The 18,182-nt window shown below is 38.6% G+C and overlaps 1 protein-coding gene across 1 annotated transcript; it reads right to left on the bottom strand.

Moving 5' to 3' along the window:
* Positions 1 to 190: 190 nt before the first annotated feature.
* LOC139984254 (NADH dehydrogenase [ubiquinone] flavoprotein 1, mitochondrial-like) lies at positions 191 to 15,108 on the bottom strand. Its single transcript, XM_071998083.1, has 13 exons — positions 14,945 to 15,108; positions 14,082 to 14,152; positions 12,176 to 12,259; positions 11,527 to 11,675; positions 10,116 to 10,249; positions 8,113 to 8,177; positions 7,254 to 7,358; positions 6,188 to 6,313; positions 5,026 to 5,258; positions 3,939 to 4,092; positions 3,305 to 3,359; positions 2,327 to 2,436; positions 191 to 1,175 (listed from the first exon to the last, which is right to left on the bottom strand). Exons 1-13 carry the CDS (start codon positions 14,988 to 14,990, stop codon positions 1,086 to 1,088), a joined length of 1,422 nt encoding a protein of 473 aa, XP_071854184.1. The 5' UTR covers positions 14,991 to 15,108; the 3' UTR covers positions 191 to 1,085.
* Between the last annotated feature and the right edge of the window lie 3,074 nt (positions 15,109 to 18,182).

Here is an 18,182-nt window from a genome sequence, read left to right as displayed (position 1 = left end):
AATTCTGTTTGTAAATTCCATCTACCAAATATAGTGAAGAAAATTGTGTGATAAAATCCTAAAAATTCCACATTTTAAGCTTTTCCAAACCACACTTTCTCGCTACTTGTTACCTTTCTTGATTAAATTTACCAAGAGGGTCACGTTCCGTAAACACAAAAAAAAAAAATAACAACAGAACAAACCAAAATAATGACAGAATTTTTATATTTTGTTTTTATCACACTCTTGACACTCGCACCTCATTTTACACAGAAGACTGTGCTGTATCACAAGAGCGGGATGTTCATTTAGTGAGACTAGCCACAAAACCAAACAAATAGTCACAACAATTTTCTCATTTTCTATCATTGCAATCAGAGAATCCCAGTTACGGCCAGTTATGTTAATGTTGTCTCCAAAATGCTAACATCCTCTTCAAAAATGTACCCCTATCCAGAGGCTTCATGCTGCATGGTACCCTTCTGACCTCATAAACATCTCTCTATTTGTAGTTTGAATCCTCAAAACTTTTATAAACATTTCAGCTACACCCCCCAACCCTCCTCCCCCCCCCAAAAAAAACAAAACAAACAAGATAAAAGACCAGCTAAGTTCTACTGATAGTTATCTTCTACCAAGGTAACGAAGAAAGTGAACTAATACCAACAGGAAATGTTCATACAAATATTATTACGCAAAAAGTACATTTTTTCCCCCCAGTGTCAGAGAATGTTTTCAATGATGGTTCTGGTTAAATACTTGCCCACCGGTTCACCCATCAAATATAGGACCTGTTATGAACCCCCCCCCCCCCCAATATGATGCGCTGGACCAAGAAGACTAGGTGCACGCGGTTATCACACATCACAGTCCATTCAAATTCTTCCTAGAACGAGTTCCAATGAAAGATGTATTCTGAAGTTTCTGACATTTTCTGAGGTTTCTGACATTTTCTGAGGTTTCTGACATTTTCTGAGGTTTCTGACATTTTCTCAGGTGTCTTTATTAGCTTCCCCCTCTCTGCTGCATAAAACTCACAGAGCAACGAAAGTCTTGTCTTCAAAGCAAACCGAAATGTATTCCACATATTTCAAAATGACTTTCTACGCGCTGGCCGTTGCCTTCTGTTCCTTTTGGGCGTGGAACTCTTTCATCCTGGTTTCCAATTCTGGTCTGTAATGGCGGATCAATCCCTGCCGAAAGAGAAAAAACATAGGTGGATGAATTTATTCTCTCAATGTTTGATATCTACAAAGAACAGCTGAAGCAAACCACAGGGATTCTTGGATATCATCTTACAACCTAGATGCCATCCCCCACCCCCCCTCCATCACTTCCCCTCCAGGAGCTGATAAGTTTTTAGCAATGAACTTGCACAACCCAAGTGTGTCCCTGTCTCTCCACACACCCCTCCCCTCCCCATCCCTTACCAGTAGCTGTCACTAATGAACCTAACTCAATTGAACCCTACCCATTACTTTTCACACAGAAACACACCAGTAGCCGGTAACCTTTCAGTAATGAACCTGTGCCAACTGCAATATCCCTTCCCAACCTCAGCATCACCTCCCCCCACCCCCCTCCAGCTAGGAAGCTTTCAGAATTCCTTAATGAACTTGCACAAACCAAGTGCATCCCTCCTCAAAAGTAAATGTTAAGGTTTTACTTATAAACTTAAACAAATTAAGGGAATCTCCCACATACTGCAAAGTCGGAAATTAACCGAACATATTAGATTAACTGTACACAAAATATTTGTTTTGTTTCCATAAGAAAAATTCACAATCACACTTTGTGGGAGAAAAGTCGTCAGTTGTTTTTAGGGAACAGACTTAAGAAATTGGGATTCGAGTCGTAAGACTGACAAAACTACATTAATGTTGGGATGATGTACTTTACTGAACACTGTCCTTGACTTTTATGTGTGTATGTATGACTGTATGTATGTGTGTAGCCGCGTATGTATGTATGTATGTATGTATGTATGTATGTATGTATGTATGTATGCGTGTGTTTGTATGTGTCTATAATAAGAGAGTGTAAAAGTAAGTTGGCCTGACGTTTCGATCCTAGCAGGATCTTCTTCAAAGGCTAAATGAAAAGTAACAGAAGGGACAAAAACATGCACAGAATACAATCTGGTTAATGAGCATGGTGAACACAAAGAGATAGATGTAAGGGGATTACTAGACAAGGGATGGAGGGAAGAAAGAAAGAAACCAACAGGGGAAGAGGAGAGGTAGGAGATAAACAGTGGAGGGACAAAGAGAGGATTAAGGGACTAAGAGTGCTCAATAACATCAGTTGCTGGCTGAATAATTGGTGACAAGTTTCATCCTCTCACCTGAACTGGCCACGCCGCTCCGTCCCCTAGGGCACAAATGGTATGACCTTCTATCTGCTTACTCAATTCCCACAGCATATCTATTTCATCAGGCTTGGCATTCCCAACCACTGTTGAAGGGGGGAAAGGGAAAAAACATCATTAATGTATCTTCCGCTACGTTTAATTAACCCATCACATACAAACATGTTAGATCTTGTCTTTAACAATCACATCCATTTTCCGTCCAGAAGAACGGCCGTACCAGTTTTTACTACGGCTTTCATGTTTATCTGATTAAAGGAATCTGTCTTGCAGGGACAATTTTGACTTACTTTCCCGTACATTGGTTTCTATCACTGTGACGATCAAATGGAACCACAGACAACACAGTCTGTTACAAGATGTGCTATTCAGTAACACTAAAATCCTATACAAATCCCATGACTACATCTACTTCAAAAACTCATCACTATCAATAGACACATCAGCAACCTCGCCCCCCCCCTCCCATCTCCAAACAGGCATCATTAACACAATGGGTTATAACTAATAAGAACATTATGATTACTTTTTTTTATAAGCTTGATAATGTGCCTGAACCAACCATGGGTTCAGTTTTTCTCCGAATCTTTGGACAATAATGCTAAAACCCTGTACTTCATTGCATTCCATTAGAACAACAAAATGGGGCTGCTTGACACTCTCTAACCACATGGGTATAGTGGAGCTCTCTTATAACCGCATGGGTATGGTCCGGCTCTCCAAGAACCATGTGGGTTTAGCCGGGCTCTCTTATAGCTGCATGGGCGTAGTCGAGCTCTGTAATAACCACATGGGTAACAGTTTTACTGTTTGAACAAAGCTCTGAAGTTGTTATCGACTGTTTACTGCAAACACATGCAGTTTTGAGCTGTCATCTGATTGGATACAGCCACTTTTACCAAATATATATATGTTAGAAGGGTCAAATCTCTAGTCAAGAATAAAGACACTCACCGAATCTGTCCATTATCTTCATCATCCACCCAGTACCTTCCCTGCAAGGAGTACACTAAAATAGAAAATGAGATGGGAGAGATACAGAGACCCATGAAAACTTTCTCCATAATTCTAGCAACCTTTTGAAATTGGTTTTTATTTACCAGAATTCACTCCGCTCTAATTCTAATTTATCGCAGGTGTTGCTCATGCCTAGGTTTAAAACACAGACTTATGGCTCAAGACCGTTTCTCGTATAATACTCCTTACTTGTGAAACTCACTTCCAGAACGTGTTAAAATGTGCAAGAATGTAAATGGTTTCGAATCCAGTTCTCAAGATTATCATTTTACTAAAACATATATGTTGTAACTATTGCTAAGCGCCACAAGAATTATTTCATCGTTTGTTTGGCGCTATATCAAAATTATGTATTATTATTATTTTCTTTTCTTCAACATCAATTGAGTTTTACACAAACATGATTTGTAAGTTAAAAACCTGAGGCACCCAACAATGCATGTTCACTTCATGAACCATTGTTACTAATTCAAAATGACATTCCAGTTTATAAACATCTTGATTATTTCATTTGCTGTTGTTGTTTTTCATTTTCTGGGAGGATTGGGATGTAAGAATTTGAAGCACTCACCTGGCCACAACTCTCATGCTTGTAGAACTCTATGAGCCTAGCGATGCTACGGACTATATCTGCCTGTTTGTTGATGACTATCAGGGCTGCGGTGCCCAGACCGGTCTGTGCTGCTTGGAGGGCATCAAAGTCCATCAATACCTCAGAACAAACACTGCAAGAAAGATCAGAAGTCAAATCACATTCTTATCATAACTCTGTCTGCTTTCTTCTTAACACCTTCAAAAGTCAAACCACAAATCATGTACAACCGTGACAGGGTCCATCAAGTAACCATGTACATTTGTGACAAGGTCCATCATGTAACATGTACAACCGTGACAGGGTCCATCACGTAGCATGTACAAACCCTGACAGTATCCAGCAGGAATAAATATTGCAATCTCATCAGAAAGTTTACAAATATGGGTCAATCAGAGAAACTGAAGATAACAATATTGAAAAATGTTGCTAAAAAAAATTGCTAATTACTTTTTAATCAATTCCATTTGTTTTTTTTTGGGGGGAGGGGGGTTTGGGTAGAATGTAGGGTTGGGAGTGAAGGGGAACTTTCTACACCTAGCCTCTACAGACAACCTTACAAGGAATGTGAAAGATACTACTATGGTTTGCTGCACTACATCTTGTGGAATAAAGACAAAGAAATTGCTGCACTTGAGACTCAAATGTTAAAATCATGCTCTATAAAGTGAAGTTGATATCCTTAAACTCTTCTCGCCTCGATTCCCCCCTTCTCTATCGTAAACATACATTTGCTATGTTCAAGCTCGATCGTACTGTTTCCGCCCTCTAACCACTCTCTGATTTCTTGTTTAAGTTTTCTACTTGTTAAGCACCAAACGGTGACTGGGGCTGAAATATTTCTTAAATGTCGATTAAGGTCCCTGACGACTCTTACGATGGATAGCAGAAGACAATAACTTGGAAGAAAACAATTCCACACAAAGACCCTGTTCCTATTGTCCTGCTTTGTTAAAGCAAAAAAGAATCATAACTATAGTCATGATTTGGCAATTTAAGAAATTTACCTAAAATAAACTCAAAGTTTTTCATTCAGTAAATAACCAGAAACATTGAAATCACTTACTCTTTAGGAATAAGCGGTGTGGAGGAACCGCCTGGAATAACGCCAAGGAGATTATCCCAACCCCCTTCCACACCACCAGCGTGCCTCTCAATGAGGTCCTTGAGGGGTATGGACATGGTCTCTTCCACAGTTGTGGGGTACTTGACGTTACCAGAGATGTTGAATAGCTTCGTGCCTGTGTTCCTCTCACGTCCGAAAGATGCAAACCAGCTTGCGCCCCGCCGGCAAATTATCTAAGTATTGAATAATCAAATTATGTAATAATTATCCAAATATAATTAAAGAAGAGGGGAAAGAAGGAGACACTTGAATACTTAATATACCAATGGAGAAGATAATTGAGCCCTTTGTGTGTGAAATTTGCCCAAATCTCCAGCCTCCTACAGACCGCAAGAATTGTGCGAAAGAAATATTGTTACCACGTTGCATTGATGTAACGTCCAATATTAATACCAAAGGGAGTCTTTTTTACATTTTAACAGACCTAAAAATATTGTTACCATGTTGAATGGATGTCACGTCCAATATTAATACCAAAGGGAGTCTTTTCAAATTTTAACAGACCACAAAATATTGTTTCCATCTTGCATGGATGTCACGTCCAACATTAATACCAAAAGGGAGTCTTTTTTACAGTTTAACAGACCTCACAAGTTGTTTGTTGCACATTTCAACCTTTGCTTCCCTAGGACTGTCACAGGTACACAGGATCATTGTTACACAGGATTTTATCTGCTCGGACATGAGAGAGCTAAATTACGTTTGCATTAAAGATTAGCAACGCATGCCAGATCTGAGACAAACACAGGTTAATGCGCTCAACTGGAATAAAGGAATTTGTATTTACCTAGTCAGCAACTTACTTTACCGAGATTGTTGTGTTTATTTTAACAATTCGTAATCAATCACCTTGTTCTCCAACAATTCAATTTTACTTCACCACAACAGCATTCTTAAGAAAAGTACAAATTTTAATTTAATTTTTTTTAAATTTATTTTTTATTTTTTGGCTCGATATTATTCGGAAAAAAAAAAAAAAAAAAAATCAATTTTTGGACATAATACTGAACAAATGAGAAAAAAGAAAGTAGGAAAGAAAGATAGCAAGAAAAACATGAAGAAAAAACAGAACTGATCAGTATGGTATAGTGACTTGACTTACAGGGGCAACAGCGACCGTCTCAACATTAGCCACAGTAGTTGGGCAGCCAAAGACACCGACATCAGCAGGAAAAGGGGGCTTCAGACGTGGCTTGCCCTGTTTGCCCTCCAGACTCTCGATCAATGCCTGGATAAGGAAGGACAATGGGTTCTTTGAACAGGACTGTAATATGTTTTACCTTTATATTACAATATGTTAATAATAATAATAATAATGATAATAATGTATTCTTATATAGCGCTCTACATCAAAGAATGATCTCAAAGCACTTCACAAAATCACATCAAATATTTACAACTTAAAATTATTACAGCTTAAAAATATTACAGCCTAAAAATATTGCATCATAAAAATTACAAAAAATAAACAAATATCCTAACAATAATTATTATTAAAGCAATCAAATTCCGAAATTAAAGACAGAAGCAGTAAAATATGACAGCGTACAATCAAACTAAAATACCAAACTATTACAGCTGAAAATTAGAAACATGTTAAGGCTAGGCTACTGTGAAAGCCATTTTAAATTGGTTTGATGAATACCTAAACACTAATATGAATAAGCTGATATCAATCCTGTTGGCAATAACCATCGTTTCCTAAAGCTAGCGGTGAAAGATATCTAAAGATTGAGGTTGCGGTTAGTGCAGAGGGAACAAGTCCAATATCAACCCCCAATCAGTGACTTGTTTACACTCAGCTAACTGTGCTGTTCCAATCATATTTGAAAAAATCCCCCAACCCCCCCCTCCCATTCCAACTCAAGCTCCCTGCCCTTCCTTCTAGCTACCTCTAAACACTAATCAACTAATGAGACATATCATATCAGCCAACTGATCAGATCTTTCAGATAATTTCAAATGGAAGCTCTTAACAGCTATGAAATAGGAAAAACAAAAAACCTTTTGCCAAAAGACTGAGATTGTAAAAGCCTTAAAACAGTAACTGTGACAACTTAAGAACATCAGGTGACAAATGGAAAAGCATAATAAAATTAGATAGCAATTAAGCTGGGCTACACCCGATCTATAAAGATGACCCGCAGCAAAGTGCACGATGGACTTACAGTTTCTTCTCCGCATATGTATGCGCCCGCACCTCTGTGCATGAAGACGTCAAAATCGTAGCCAGAGCCGCAGGAATTCTTCCCCAGAAGTCCAGCTTTGTAGGCCTAAAAGAAAATTACACGATTTGAAAAAGAAATGAGCTTCCTCTTAAGAGTGTTAAACCTTGACAAAATATCCAACGCTGATCTGATGTTTATCCTTGTAGGACGATAATCGACTAATTGCCAACTTGACTCAAAAGTCTTGCATTTCTGACTTTTTTGGGCGAATCTTATTTATGAAGAAAATTGCCAATTTGACTCAAAGGTGTTGCATCTGGTCAAAAGTGTTGCCAAAGATCTGACCTGTTGACCTGCTGATCTGACCTGCTTAAGTTTTAAATCCAAGTTTGACGAAAACTGCAAACTTGACTCACAGGTGTTGCATCTGACCTGTCGAACTCAATCTAAAATAACTTTAAAAGCCTCATCTAGGATCATTCTATGACTTTAAAACAATGGTCACATTTCTGCCCACAAACATAGGTTAGAGTAACACAAGACACTTCACTCTTGCATCAAACAATCTACACTGAAAAGAATGGAACTGTATACTGACTTTGTTCTTGCATTGCATGATAAACATTGAAGAGAATGACACAACATACTTACTTCATTTATTGCTACTTGCATGTTGGATGCCTCATTGTAGAATTCCCCTCAGATGTGTAAATGTATAATGATCAACATTGAAGAGAATGACACAACATACTTACTTCATTTATTGCTACTTGCATGTTGGATGCCTCATTGTAGAATTCCCCTCAGATGTGTAAATGTATAATGATCAACATTGAAGAGAATGACACAACATACTTACTTCATTTATTGCTACTTGCATGTTGGATGCCTCATTGTAGAATTCCCCTCGGATGTAAATGTACGCTGTAGGGAGAACAAGATCAACATACTGATTACTACCTGACTCGACTTGACCGACCTGACTCGACCGATCTGACTCGACCTTTGTGACCTACTTATCAATGGTCGTGTAGATGCATTTTCTTACAGCCGAACTGTTACACTTTTCTTTCCTGTTATGTATTTCCCTGTTGGGCGGTTGTGATGTGAGAGCGCATTTCTAATCAAGTTGAACAAACACTGCTCATGCCTTAACTGTTTGTTTATAACTCATCTCATGGTTTGTCATTACCCTTGTCTTTGCGATAGTTATTTCCCTGTTGGTTTTATCGTATCTCCTGTTGTTAATTCCCGTCAGGAGAGTGAAATGAACACTGGTTTGGTCTGCAAGATTATTCAACCCCTTTGTCCGAGTCCTAATGTGCTCTTGAAAACCCAAATAATTTCAGAATATTACTTTTTTCCTGTCCCCGGTTTCTCATGTTTTTTTTGGGGGGGGGGGGGAAGGTTCGTACACTGTACGAACAGGAGCAATTTGAAAATATAGGGCCGCCGCCCGGGCCACAAAAGACCCCTAGTTGATCTTTGATCTCAAATTCATGAACACCCTGAAGGTAAAACTTTCATAGTACTATCGTGACAAACCCTCAACATTGTACCATGGAATCTGTAGGAGAAGAAGCATTTTGCGTATTTCCACAAAATGGCCCATTACGGCCCACAGGTGACCTTTGACCTCAAATTTCGGACCATCTCTGATGGCCCTATACCCAATGGTCCTTGTGTCCAAGTTTCATGAAATTCTATCAAACACTGTGCGAGTGGGAGCGGTTTTACCAATTGATGACGGATAGAGTGATAGACGCTGCACTGTAACAATAGCTCACACCAGCATGCTGGTATGAGCTAAAAACGATACTATACAACAATTAGAGAACAAACAGTAGGACAATAAAAGCATAAGAAATGCTAATAACAAGGAACGGGAACAGATGCGCCGAAGCTCACAGAATGGCAAGGAATAAAAAGTATAAACAAATCACAAACGGTAAATATGATAAGAACCCAATGTAAAGAAGGAAAGACAAAGGCAAGAGATTAACGATTAAAACATACATTAAAAATTCTAACAGCTTGTCCCATGAAAGATGAGGGGTAACGATTAGTATGAGCCTTCGGAGGTCTCATCCTCCCACTACGAGGGATAATACAATTATTTAATGGAGCGTGGAGAGGGTGATCGATATCCTTGAGAACTGAATGAAGCTTATCATCAACCCGACTAACAAAGACCTCGTCAACCATTGGCAAGCGTTTCCCAACAGCCCTACCTGCCCGTTTAACAGTATCATCTAACACTTTCTTGGATGTCTTATTTATGTTACCAACCCATGAAGTTATGCAGTATGACCAAACACTACTAATAATAGAGTTGTAAAAAATGGATAAAATGTTCTGGTTCACGTCGAAAGAGACTAATTTCCTCAAGCAATACATTCGTGGTTTCAAACGTTTGGCAACATACTCAACATGTGCATCCCACTTTAGCTGATCATCCATAACTACACCCAAATATTTGTACTCAGTTACCCTATCCACTGTCTTACTGTCAATGACCACAGGTTCGGGCACTATCTTGTTCGCTCTCCGGAAGTCTATAATGAGTTCCTTCGTCTTGCTGACGTTAAGATGGAGATAATTCCTGTCGCATTCAGCAACAAAATTGGCAATTTGTTCACAGTAGATCCGGTCATCGTCATTTTTAATCCGGCCAACGAGAGGTGACCTACCTGCCCTGGCTCCCATGGCTCTGCCAGCAACAAGCAGCCTTCTACCAGCTTATGGGGGTCATGTCTCATGATCTCTCTATCCTTACAGTCCAAGTCAGATTATTGCTATTTTCCTACCCCCTGTTTCCCATGTGTTTTTTTGTTGGGGGGGGGGGGGTTGGGGGTGACCTACCTGCCCTGGCTCCCATGGCTCTGCCAGCAACCAAGCAGCCCTCTACCAGCTTATGGGGGTCATGTCTCATGATCTCTCTATCCTTACAGGTTCCCGGCTCGCCTTCATCTGCATTTACCACCAGGTACTTTGGCCTGCAAGCGAGAAGATATTATACAGTTACCTAGATACTTCTCCTTTGATAGGTAAACAAAACTTCAAAGGTATTTATTTATATTCAGGGAGGGAGCTCCATTGTTTTCTCCATCGGCCAGAAAACATCGGGAAACAAAGCTTACCGTGTGTCAATATTTGTAATGTCATGAAATAGTAATACCATCTCTTTGATGTTACCGAAACACTCCATCGAGACACCTTACAGGCCTCTTATGTATTTATCTCTAGGTCATGGATTCAGTTTTCCCACGAGAAGTTTTTAACTATCTTATTGAATCTTGGTACAGGGCCTTTTCCCAAAATAGATTCCATTATGTCTGTGGAACATTCGAGAAGGTTCTCTCACGTGGTATGGAAGTTTCCATAGAAAGGGGATGGACTTCCAAACTCCCAACCAATCAGGGCAGATCAGTGCCAGCGCACTTATTTTTATATCGTTAAGTTAATACTGGATGGTCAGTTCATTGGCTGCCTACTGATTATGCGCAGTGAGATTTTATGGAAGTAAGGTTTAAAAGTAAAAGGAGGCCGAAAATTTGAGGACTCCGTCAGCAAAGTTTATCACTTGATCAGCAAATTTATCACTCCGTCAGCAAAGTTTATGACTTGATCAGAAAATTTATCACTCCGCCGAAAGTTCATCACTCCCTCTAATTTTTTAATTGACGGAGTCAAGTCAAGTCAAATCATTGTAATTTAGTTTTATTTGTAAAGAGAATCGACAGAGAAGAAATTATACCGAATCATTAATCAAATCCTATCTCGTCAAATTGTTTTTCTGTGAACTCATTGTTTTCGCCCGTTCGAGACATCTCCTGAAGAAGCATAAATACGGCATCAAGATACCCCAGTACCTTTCTATCGCGAGTCCCGATATAGTTTTACTATCGGAGGAGCCGGGCTCGACACAATATTACAGTAATTAGCTTGAAATCCATTGTAGTATTATAACATAATCAACCAAAAAAAAATATACTCGAGTGCAGAAATTGTTTGAATCATACAGAGATCAGATGAAACAATATGTAGAAAGTGGTAAACAAGGTAAACGTTTAAATAACCAGGGATGAGCCTGGGGTAAAAAAAAAAATCACTGAACTTTGCAAAAAATTGGGGTATAGGCTCCAGTTTGCATATGCTACAGTGTGTTAGGATAATAGTTTTTGTCTCTGAGGTAGAAAAGAGATCACGGATATTCCACGAATTCGCGGAAAAAGCTCATGCCTGAATAACAAAGGTGTTGAATGATTAATACCTTCCATCCGATGGTTTATTCATGAAGCCCCATTTCATGCCAGTCGGGAAACCTGCTCCACCTCGCCCTCTGAGACCAGAATCTTTTATCTCCTTGAGGATCCAGTCAGAACCTTTGAGGATAATTTCTTTAGTCTTATACCAATCACCCTGTAGAAAGAAGGGAATCAAACGGTAACCTTCGTGCAATGCAAAAATGGTTGTTTTTCTAGCAAGAAAACAAACGAACTGGTATTCCGAAGCTCAATATGAGGGATTTATTTCTCAAACGTTTTAAAGTAACTTTTGAAGTTTGCAATGTCCGGGGCAAGAGATCTACTTGCTTTAACATCACCCAATACCCATTTTGAGGCAAATTGGGCCATTTTCTCTGTTTTAAATTATACAGAGTTCTTCCATGATTCCTTTCAAAGCATTTGCAACGACAGTTTTAAGTAAACAGTTTTTATCTCCTATTTTAGTTAGATAAAGTTCAGTTATTAACTCATGATTATATTGTAATCACCAGTGATTTGACAACTGCCTTGACAGAACCATATATGAAAGTTATCTCGCAGCAGAAAATGGTTCCGACCGGATGCTAAAAGCCTGACTAATAAATTGGCGGACAAATGAATCAGTGACAAATCTGCCCTATATATATACATTACCCTGCTCATGGCTCCCTTAAGCTTCCAGTCATGCCTGCCATATAAATTGGTGAATATTCTGTCCTCATCTTTTAATGGTTGAATCTGTACAAGAGGAAAGAAAGAATTGATACAAACTAATGGTCAGAAAGGCCTCCAGACAAACGGGCCTTAATACGATAGTTACAGTGTGACTTTACATGTTCCCTAATCTAACTTCACAATGATTAATGTAACTTCACAATGATGTAACTTCACAATGACCAAAATTCACAATGACCTAACTTCACAACGACCTAACTTCACAATGACCTGACTTCACAATGACCTACTGTCACTTCACAATGACCTGACTTCACAATGATTCAACTTCACAATGACGTAACTCCACAATGACCTGACTTCACAATGACTTAACTCCACAATGACCTGACTTCACAATGACCTAACTTCACAATGACCTGACTTCACATGACCTGACTTCACAATGACCTGACTTCACAATGACCTAACTTCACATGACCTGACTTCACAATGACCTGACTTCACAATGACCTGACTTCACAATGACCTGACCTCATAATGACCTAATTTCACAATGACCTGACTTCATAATTTTTCAAAGCCATTGGTGGTTTTTTTTCCCATATGTATAAGTGATGACCATGGATTGCATGAGGCCCTCCAACAATTTTATTTTGCAGCTGGTGTGTTTTTCAGGATCCTGTTTTTGCAGAAAATCTTACTAATGTTGATTTATAAATACTGCTACACACATTTACTGGATATAATACTTAAAGGGTGTGAAGACTCGCGCAAAAAGAAACGTCTAATGCCGGTAATTTGACCTAGTTTCGTATGAGGTGTAACAGAAGTGTTAGACACCACCATCGATTCCAGAAAATACACACACAGCTTGCTACCGTCGGTAATAAGACACTAGTGTACAGTCAGTACATACAGCTGCGGTCAATACCCACAGCACTAGTGTACAAAGGATACAGCGATGGACATAAGATAACAAGGTATCACGTTTCATTACTGTCTGCATTTTGTAGCAACACGAACAAAATGCCACTTGCAAGCAAGTCTTCAATGCCTTTAAATATTGTTTGTCATTTCAAATTTATTTCTCATATGTTTGTACAAAAATATAATTATAGTAGGAAGGTTAACATATGAAGGACACTATAAGAACAGCCAAGGCTGTTATCTCAGCTAGTGAACAAGTAGATATATAAAACAATGAAACACTTCAATTGGTACTTACAGTAGTTTTTACCAACCCTACCCCCCCCCCCTTCCCAAGTTAAAGTATCCATAGCATTAAGTTTTATCCAAACCTGCCAACAACCACCAGGAATCTCCAGTATTTTAATGCCTTCAAAGAGTCCTTAACATTTTACCTTCAATTTAACACATTTTGCTAAGTGTGCATCCATTCCAACTTGTGGAGGCTTTAACAACCTTCAAGTTTGGGAAAGAATGATACCACACAACAATCATGTATAAATGGTAGATGTCAAACTATGCAGTTAATGTAGCATTAATGGTCATCATAGATCGCCATTCTTTTCTTTCATAGCTTGCAGTACTTACTGTACCAATAAAATGCCAACATGGCTGGCTATAACATAGTTATTGTTCAAAACAAACATATTTTGTATTTTTCTTCTTATTCAACTGGAAACCATGTGAACACAAATTGGACTGTGGAGAAACCCAGCTGTTCACAGTATAACATGACATTTACTTACTATGAGAAAGTGAGGGTAAGCGTACTGTAGGCCTAACTGTTCTTCTCAAAATAAGACCAGGACCTAAAAAGCATGATGTGTGAGTTTGCATTATATTCTAACCCTTATAACACAGATGGAGAACAATCATAGTATATCATACATACTATAAACTCTGTAAGTTTACTTACATTTGGTGTTGATGTACTTGCTTCTCTGGCCGAACTAACAAGCATACCAGTGGCTTGTAACTGTGTACGACCTGTATCAGAGGGAAAAAATAGATATGGCAACTTATTTGACTTCAAGATAGTAGCCAACCTCTGATTCTGTAAGGCCTGTGTAGGTACATTTTAACAAGGTCTCTAGTGTTCTCATGCTCACAGCTGAATTAATAACGGCTTGCAAGGTTGTAATTCTTTCATAACTAAACATTTCATACAGTTTATTTCCTAAGAAACAACGGCTTGCAAGGTAGCAATTCTTTCATAACTAGGCCTACACATTTCATACAGTTTATTCCCTAAGAAACAACGGATTGGAAGGTAGTACTTCTTCCATAACTAAGCCTTTTATACATTTTATTTCCTAAGAAACAAAGCGGAATTCCTCCACATTTGTAATGCATATAAAAACACATGTATGTGGACATATTTCTTTGCAATTTGCCTACACTATACAGCCTAACTTGTCCTTGCCCTGCCTAGAATTTAGAAATAGAAAGAAAAATGAGGTTTTAGAAATGTTACCAAAAGAGTAGCACATAAAAACCGGCATTTCAGATTTGTATGGAAAAAAATCAACACACAATCAACTGCTCTGAATTGTGCACCAAGTTGTAAGTAAATTAGCCTGTACTGTAACTTTGTGTAACTAACAGTAACATGGGGCATATAGGCCAGTACTGTAGTAGCAACAGCCAGGTCACATCAAGCCTAACAGACTACAAGTACGAACATAAATTAGCCTAGCCTAGCCTGCCCGAACTTCTTGCATCGTTCATAAACTATGGGCTGTTGAGATCTCCCAAAGTTAACTGCGATCCAACACTTACATAGACTGTTTTTTAGAAGCCCACTGAGCTTAGTGGAAACAGCCATGGTGAAGAAAAGTCACTCTACGAAATATATTGTAACTCTGCGATCACGGAACGGTACAGTCCTCTGCACGAAAACACTACCGTTACATAACGCAAAGAACTGTACGTATGTATTGTTGATCACTGTGCTGTTGTAATGGCCCTTACGCAAAATGTTACGTAATGCAAGAAGTTATACAAACACGACGGCGCTATATCGAAATACTCCTTGAAGTTCCAGCAGACTTGGCGTGATATTAGCAGTGCTTTCTCTACTGCACTGGATCAGAAACTCCCTGTCTGGACATAAGTTAAGGTATCTGTCTCTGGGAAGGTAGAGGAGTTTTAAATGCCCTCGACTTTTTTTTCCCAATCAATGCCATTTATTCTTATCAATCAATTTCGTCTACCGAATGTGGTTAACTTATTAGCTATATATGATCATAGGCAGGGCGGCGATTTGTTTCAAATATTGGGGGACATTTGCTTGGGTACAGGCGCGTAACAACTTTCATTCACAAAATACTATAAAAGCGGAGCGCCACCATCCGTTGGCGCGCAGCGTACAAGAAAATTTCTGGTTTTGATAGCTCCCCAGATCACCGGAAATGGCTTTTCTCGGGCTTGAAAATGACCAACCAGATGTACACCTTTGCCTGGAAACCAAGTTTTTCCCAATAGTTTTTTTTTCCATCCATAACCTTTTGCAAGATTGTCACCAGTCATATATACACAAGATTGTCATCATGTTCGACCTCATCGCATCTCCTGTGGATCATTGCTTTTGTAGGTAATTCTACGTAACGGCCCACAATACCCGTCAGCCCCACTTTTCAAGGTTTTAAGCCCATTATTTGTTCAGAATTTGAATAATAAATTCACTTCAAAATATACCCATAATGTTGCACAAAATTTTATCTATGGACAACCAATATAGAACAACCCCTTTCAACCCCTAACAGACCGGTAGAGGGAAGTATAATGAAGAATGTTGGTCAGGGAATTTTCGAAAATTCATACACGGTTAATTTATTGGTATACAAATATTGAAACCTCTTCTAACGGCTACTATAAAACTTCGATATCATAAAAAATACAAAGAATATGCTCAAGGGGGGGGGGGGGTCTCCCTCTTCGCCCCCGCCCTTGGCTACGCGCCTGCGGTTAGAAATCTGGCAGGAAACAGGACAAATGGAAACCCAGTGAACCCATATCGATGTGGATAATAATAATCATAATATTAATAATAAACAATTCTTATATAGCGCAAGTTACAATAAAGTCTCGCCGCGCTGTACAAAAGAAAGTGAAAGATATGTACACAATATACAATAAGAGTAAACATAGCAATTATATAACAATGAAAACAGGTGTGTCTTCAAAACAGTTTTGAACATCTCCACAGACACGACATTCTTTATGTTGAGTGGGAGTTTATTCCAAAGAAGGGTTGAGGAGTACTGGAAAGATCGCTCGCCATAAGATTTAGTGGACACAGGGTGCATAGAGAGCAATGATTGGGTGTTAGAGCGCAGACGGCGAGTTGAGGAGGTATAACTTTGAACAAGTTCACCAAAGTCGTGTGGCGCAATGCCATGAATACATTTAAAGGTTAACAGGAGTACCTTGTAATCAATCGCAGTTTGACAGGTATTATATATATATATATATATATATATATACATATATATATATATATATATATATATATATATATATATATATATATATATATATATATATATATATATATATATATATATATATATATATATACATGCTGATACAATGCCGCTGTGGTACATCTATAGTGTTACGTATACTATTAATAAAGGAACATCATACCGAAGACATTTACGTCAGCTTTAAGCCTGAACAAACTTCAAGTTCAAGTTTACAATAAAGAAGATTTAGTTACTACCAGCATCTTTTGGTTGTATAATTGCGGATTATGTAGATGTTTTACAACCATTGCAGTATGATGTTACACACACATTAGGTAACGTGCAGTGCATAGCGGTATGTACAGTACGTCACATAGTTTTCCACGGCATTGTATCGGTTTGAATTTCAAATACCATTATGTCATGAAACAACACATACAATAGTGCATTTACCGACATAAAGCTGCAACTCAGCAATGACTAGAATCGGGCGGAATCTGAATAGGGAAGGAGGCGGAGGGTTAGATTGGTAAGTGCATATACTTTGTGGGCTCAGTAGGAATTACAGTCCTACGTGAGTTGTAAACGGTACAGGGCCAGAGAATAATGAACACAATCAGCTCCTTCCTGGGGACCAAGTGCCAGGTTATGACCTAGGGATAATTACTATATGTCAAGGAGCCTCACTTTAATGTTCTTTCCTCAAGTATATGATATAACTTAGAATATCTTATTCCTTATCCAATATTTTTCTGGGCCTCCAAAGCAACCCGGGCCCGGGGCTGAAGCTCCTAATGCCCTTTTTGTGTGGCCTAGCGAGATGAAACTCAGACAATCAGGTTATTGATTGTACACTTTAGGAGTAATACATGTTTAATACATGCCCAAACCATGAACAACACACGTTCAACACACTTCCAGTACATACATACATGCTCAATCCATGAACAACACAAGTTCAACACACTCCCAGTACGTACATGATCAACACATGCGCCACATATGATTCAGCTGAATGCATGGGTTTGGTGTGGGTCGATTTCATAAAATAATTAAAAAAATGTAACTCCTCGTGTGGTTTAGTCACAGAACACAAAGCGGTTTTTAAAATGAAGAAAACCCTTCATATATTTAGCTGCAATAGAAAGTATTGCCACATCATTTCTCAAGCACAGTCGCATGCTACCTGAAATTCTGAAGTATTTCCATAAACCAACGAAAATGAAAAAATAAAAATGCAAAAAGAAGAGGGTAGAAAAAATCCCATCGTATTTGATGACAGCCTTGCATGCTGTATCTGTTCAAAGAGATCTCAAAAAGGAAAGAAGAACGATTGACGTTGTGTGTAGCAGCAAAGCTAGTATAAAGTCATTGACTCCCTGAAACCTGAATACAACTGATTCAAATAAAGCAACGTTTCATTGAAAGATATAATTATAATAAAAAATATAAAAAAACACAAACTTTTATGCCAGCTCCAAACCTATCATTTCAAGGAGATTTTCAAGAAGTAAGATAGAACGAGTCTTAGCTAGGTTGAGCTTGGTGTA

The sequence above is a fragment of the Apostichopus japonicus genome, chromosome 17 (genome assembly GCF_037975245.1).
Source record: "Apostichopus japonicus isolate 1M-3 chromosome 17, ASM3797524v1, whole genome shotgun sequence".
NCBI classification, from domain to species: Eukaryota; Metazoa; Echinodermata; class Holothuroidea; order Aspidochirotida; family Stichopodidae; genus Apostichopus; species Apostichopus japonicus.
This window is presented reverse-complemented; position numbering and strand designations above follow the sequence as displayed.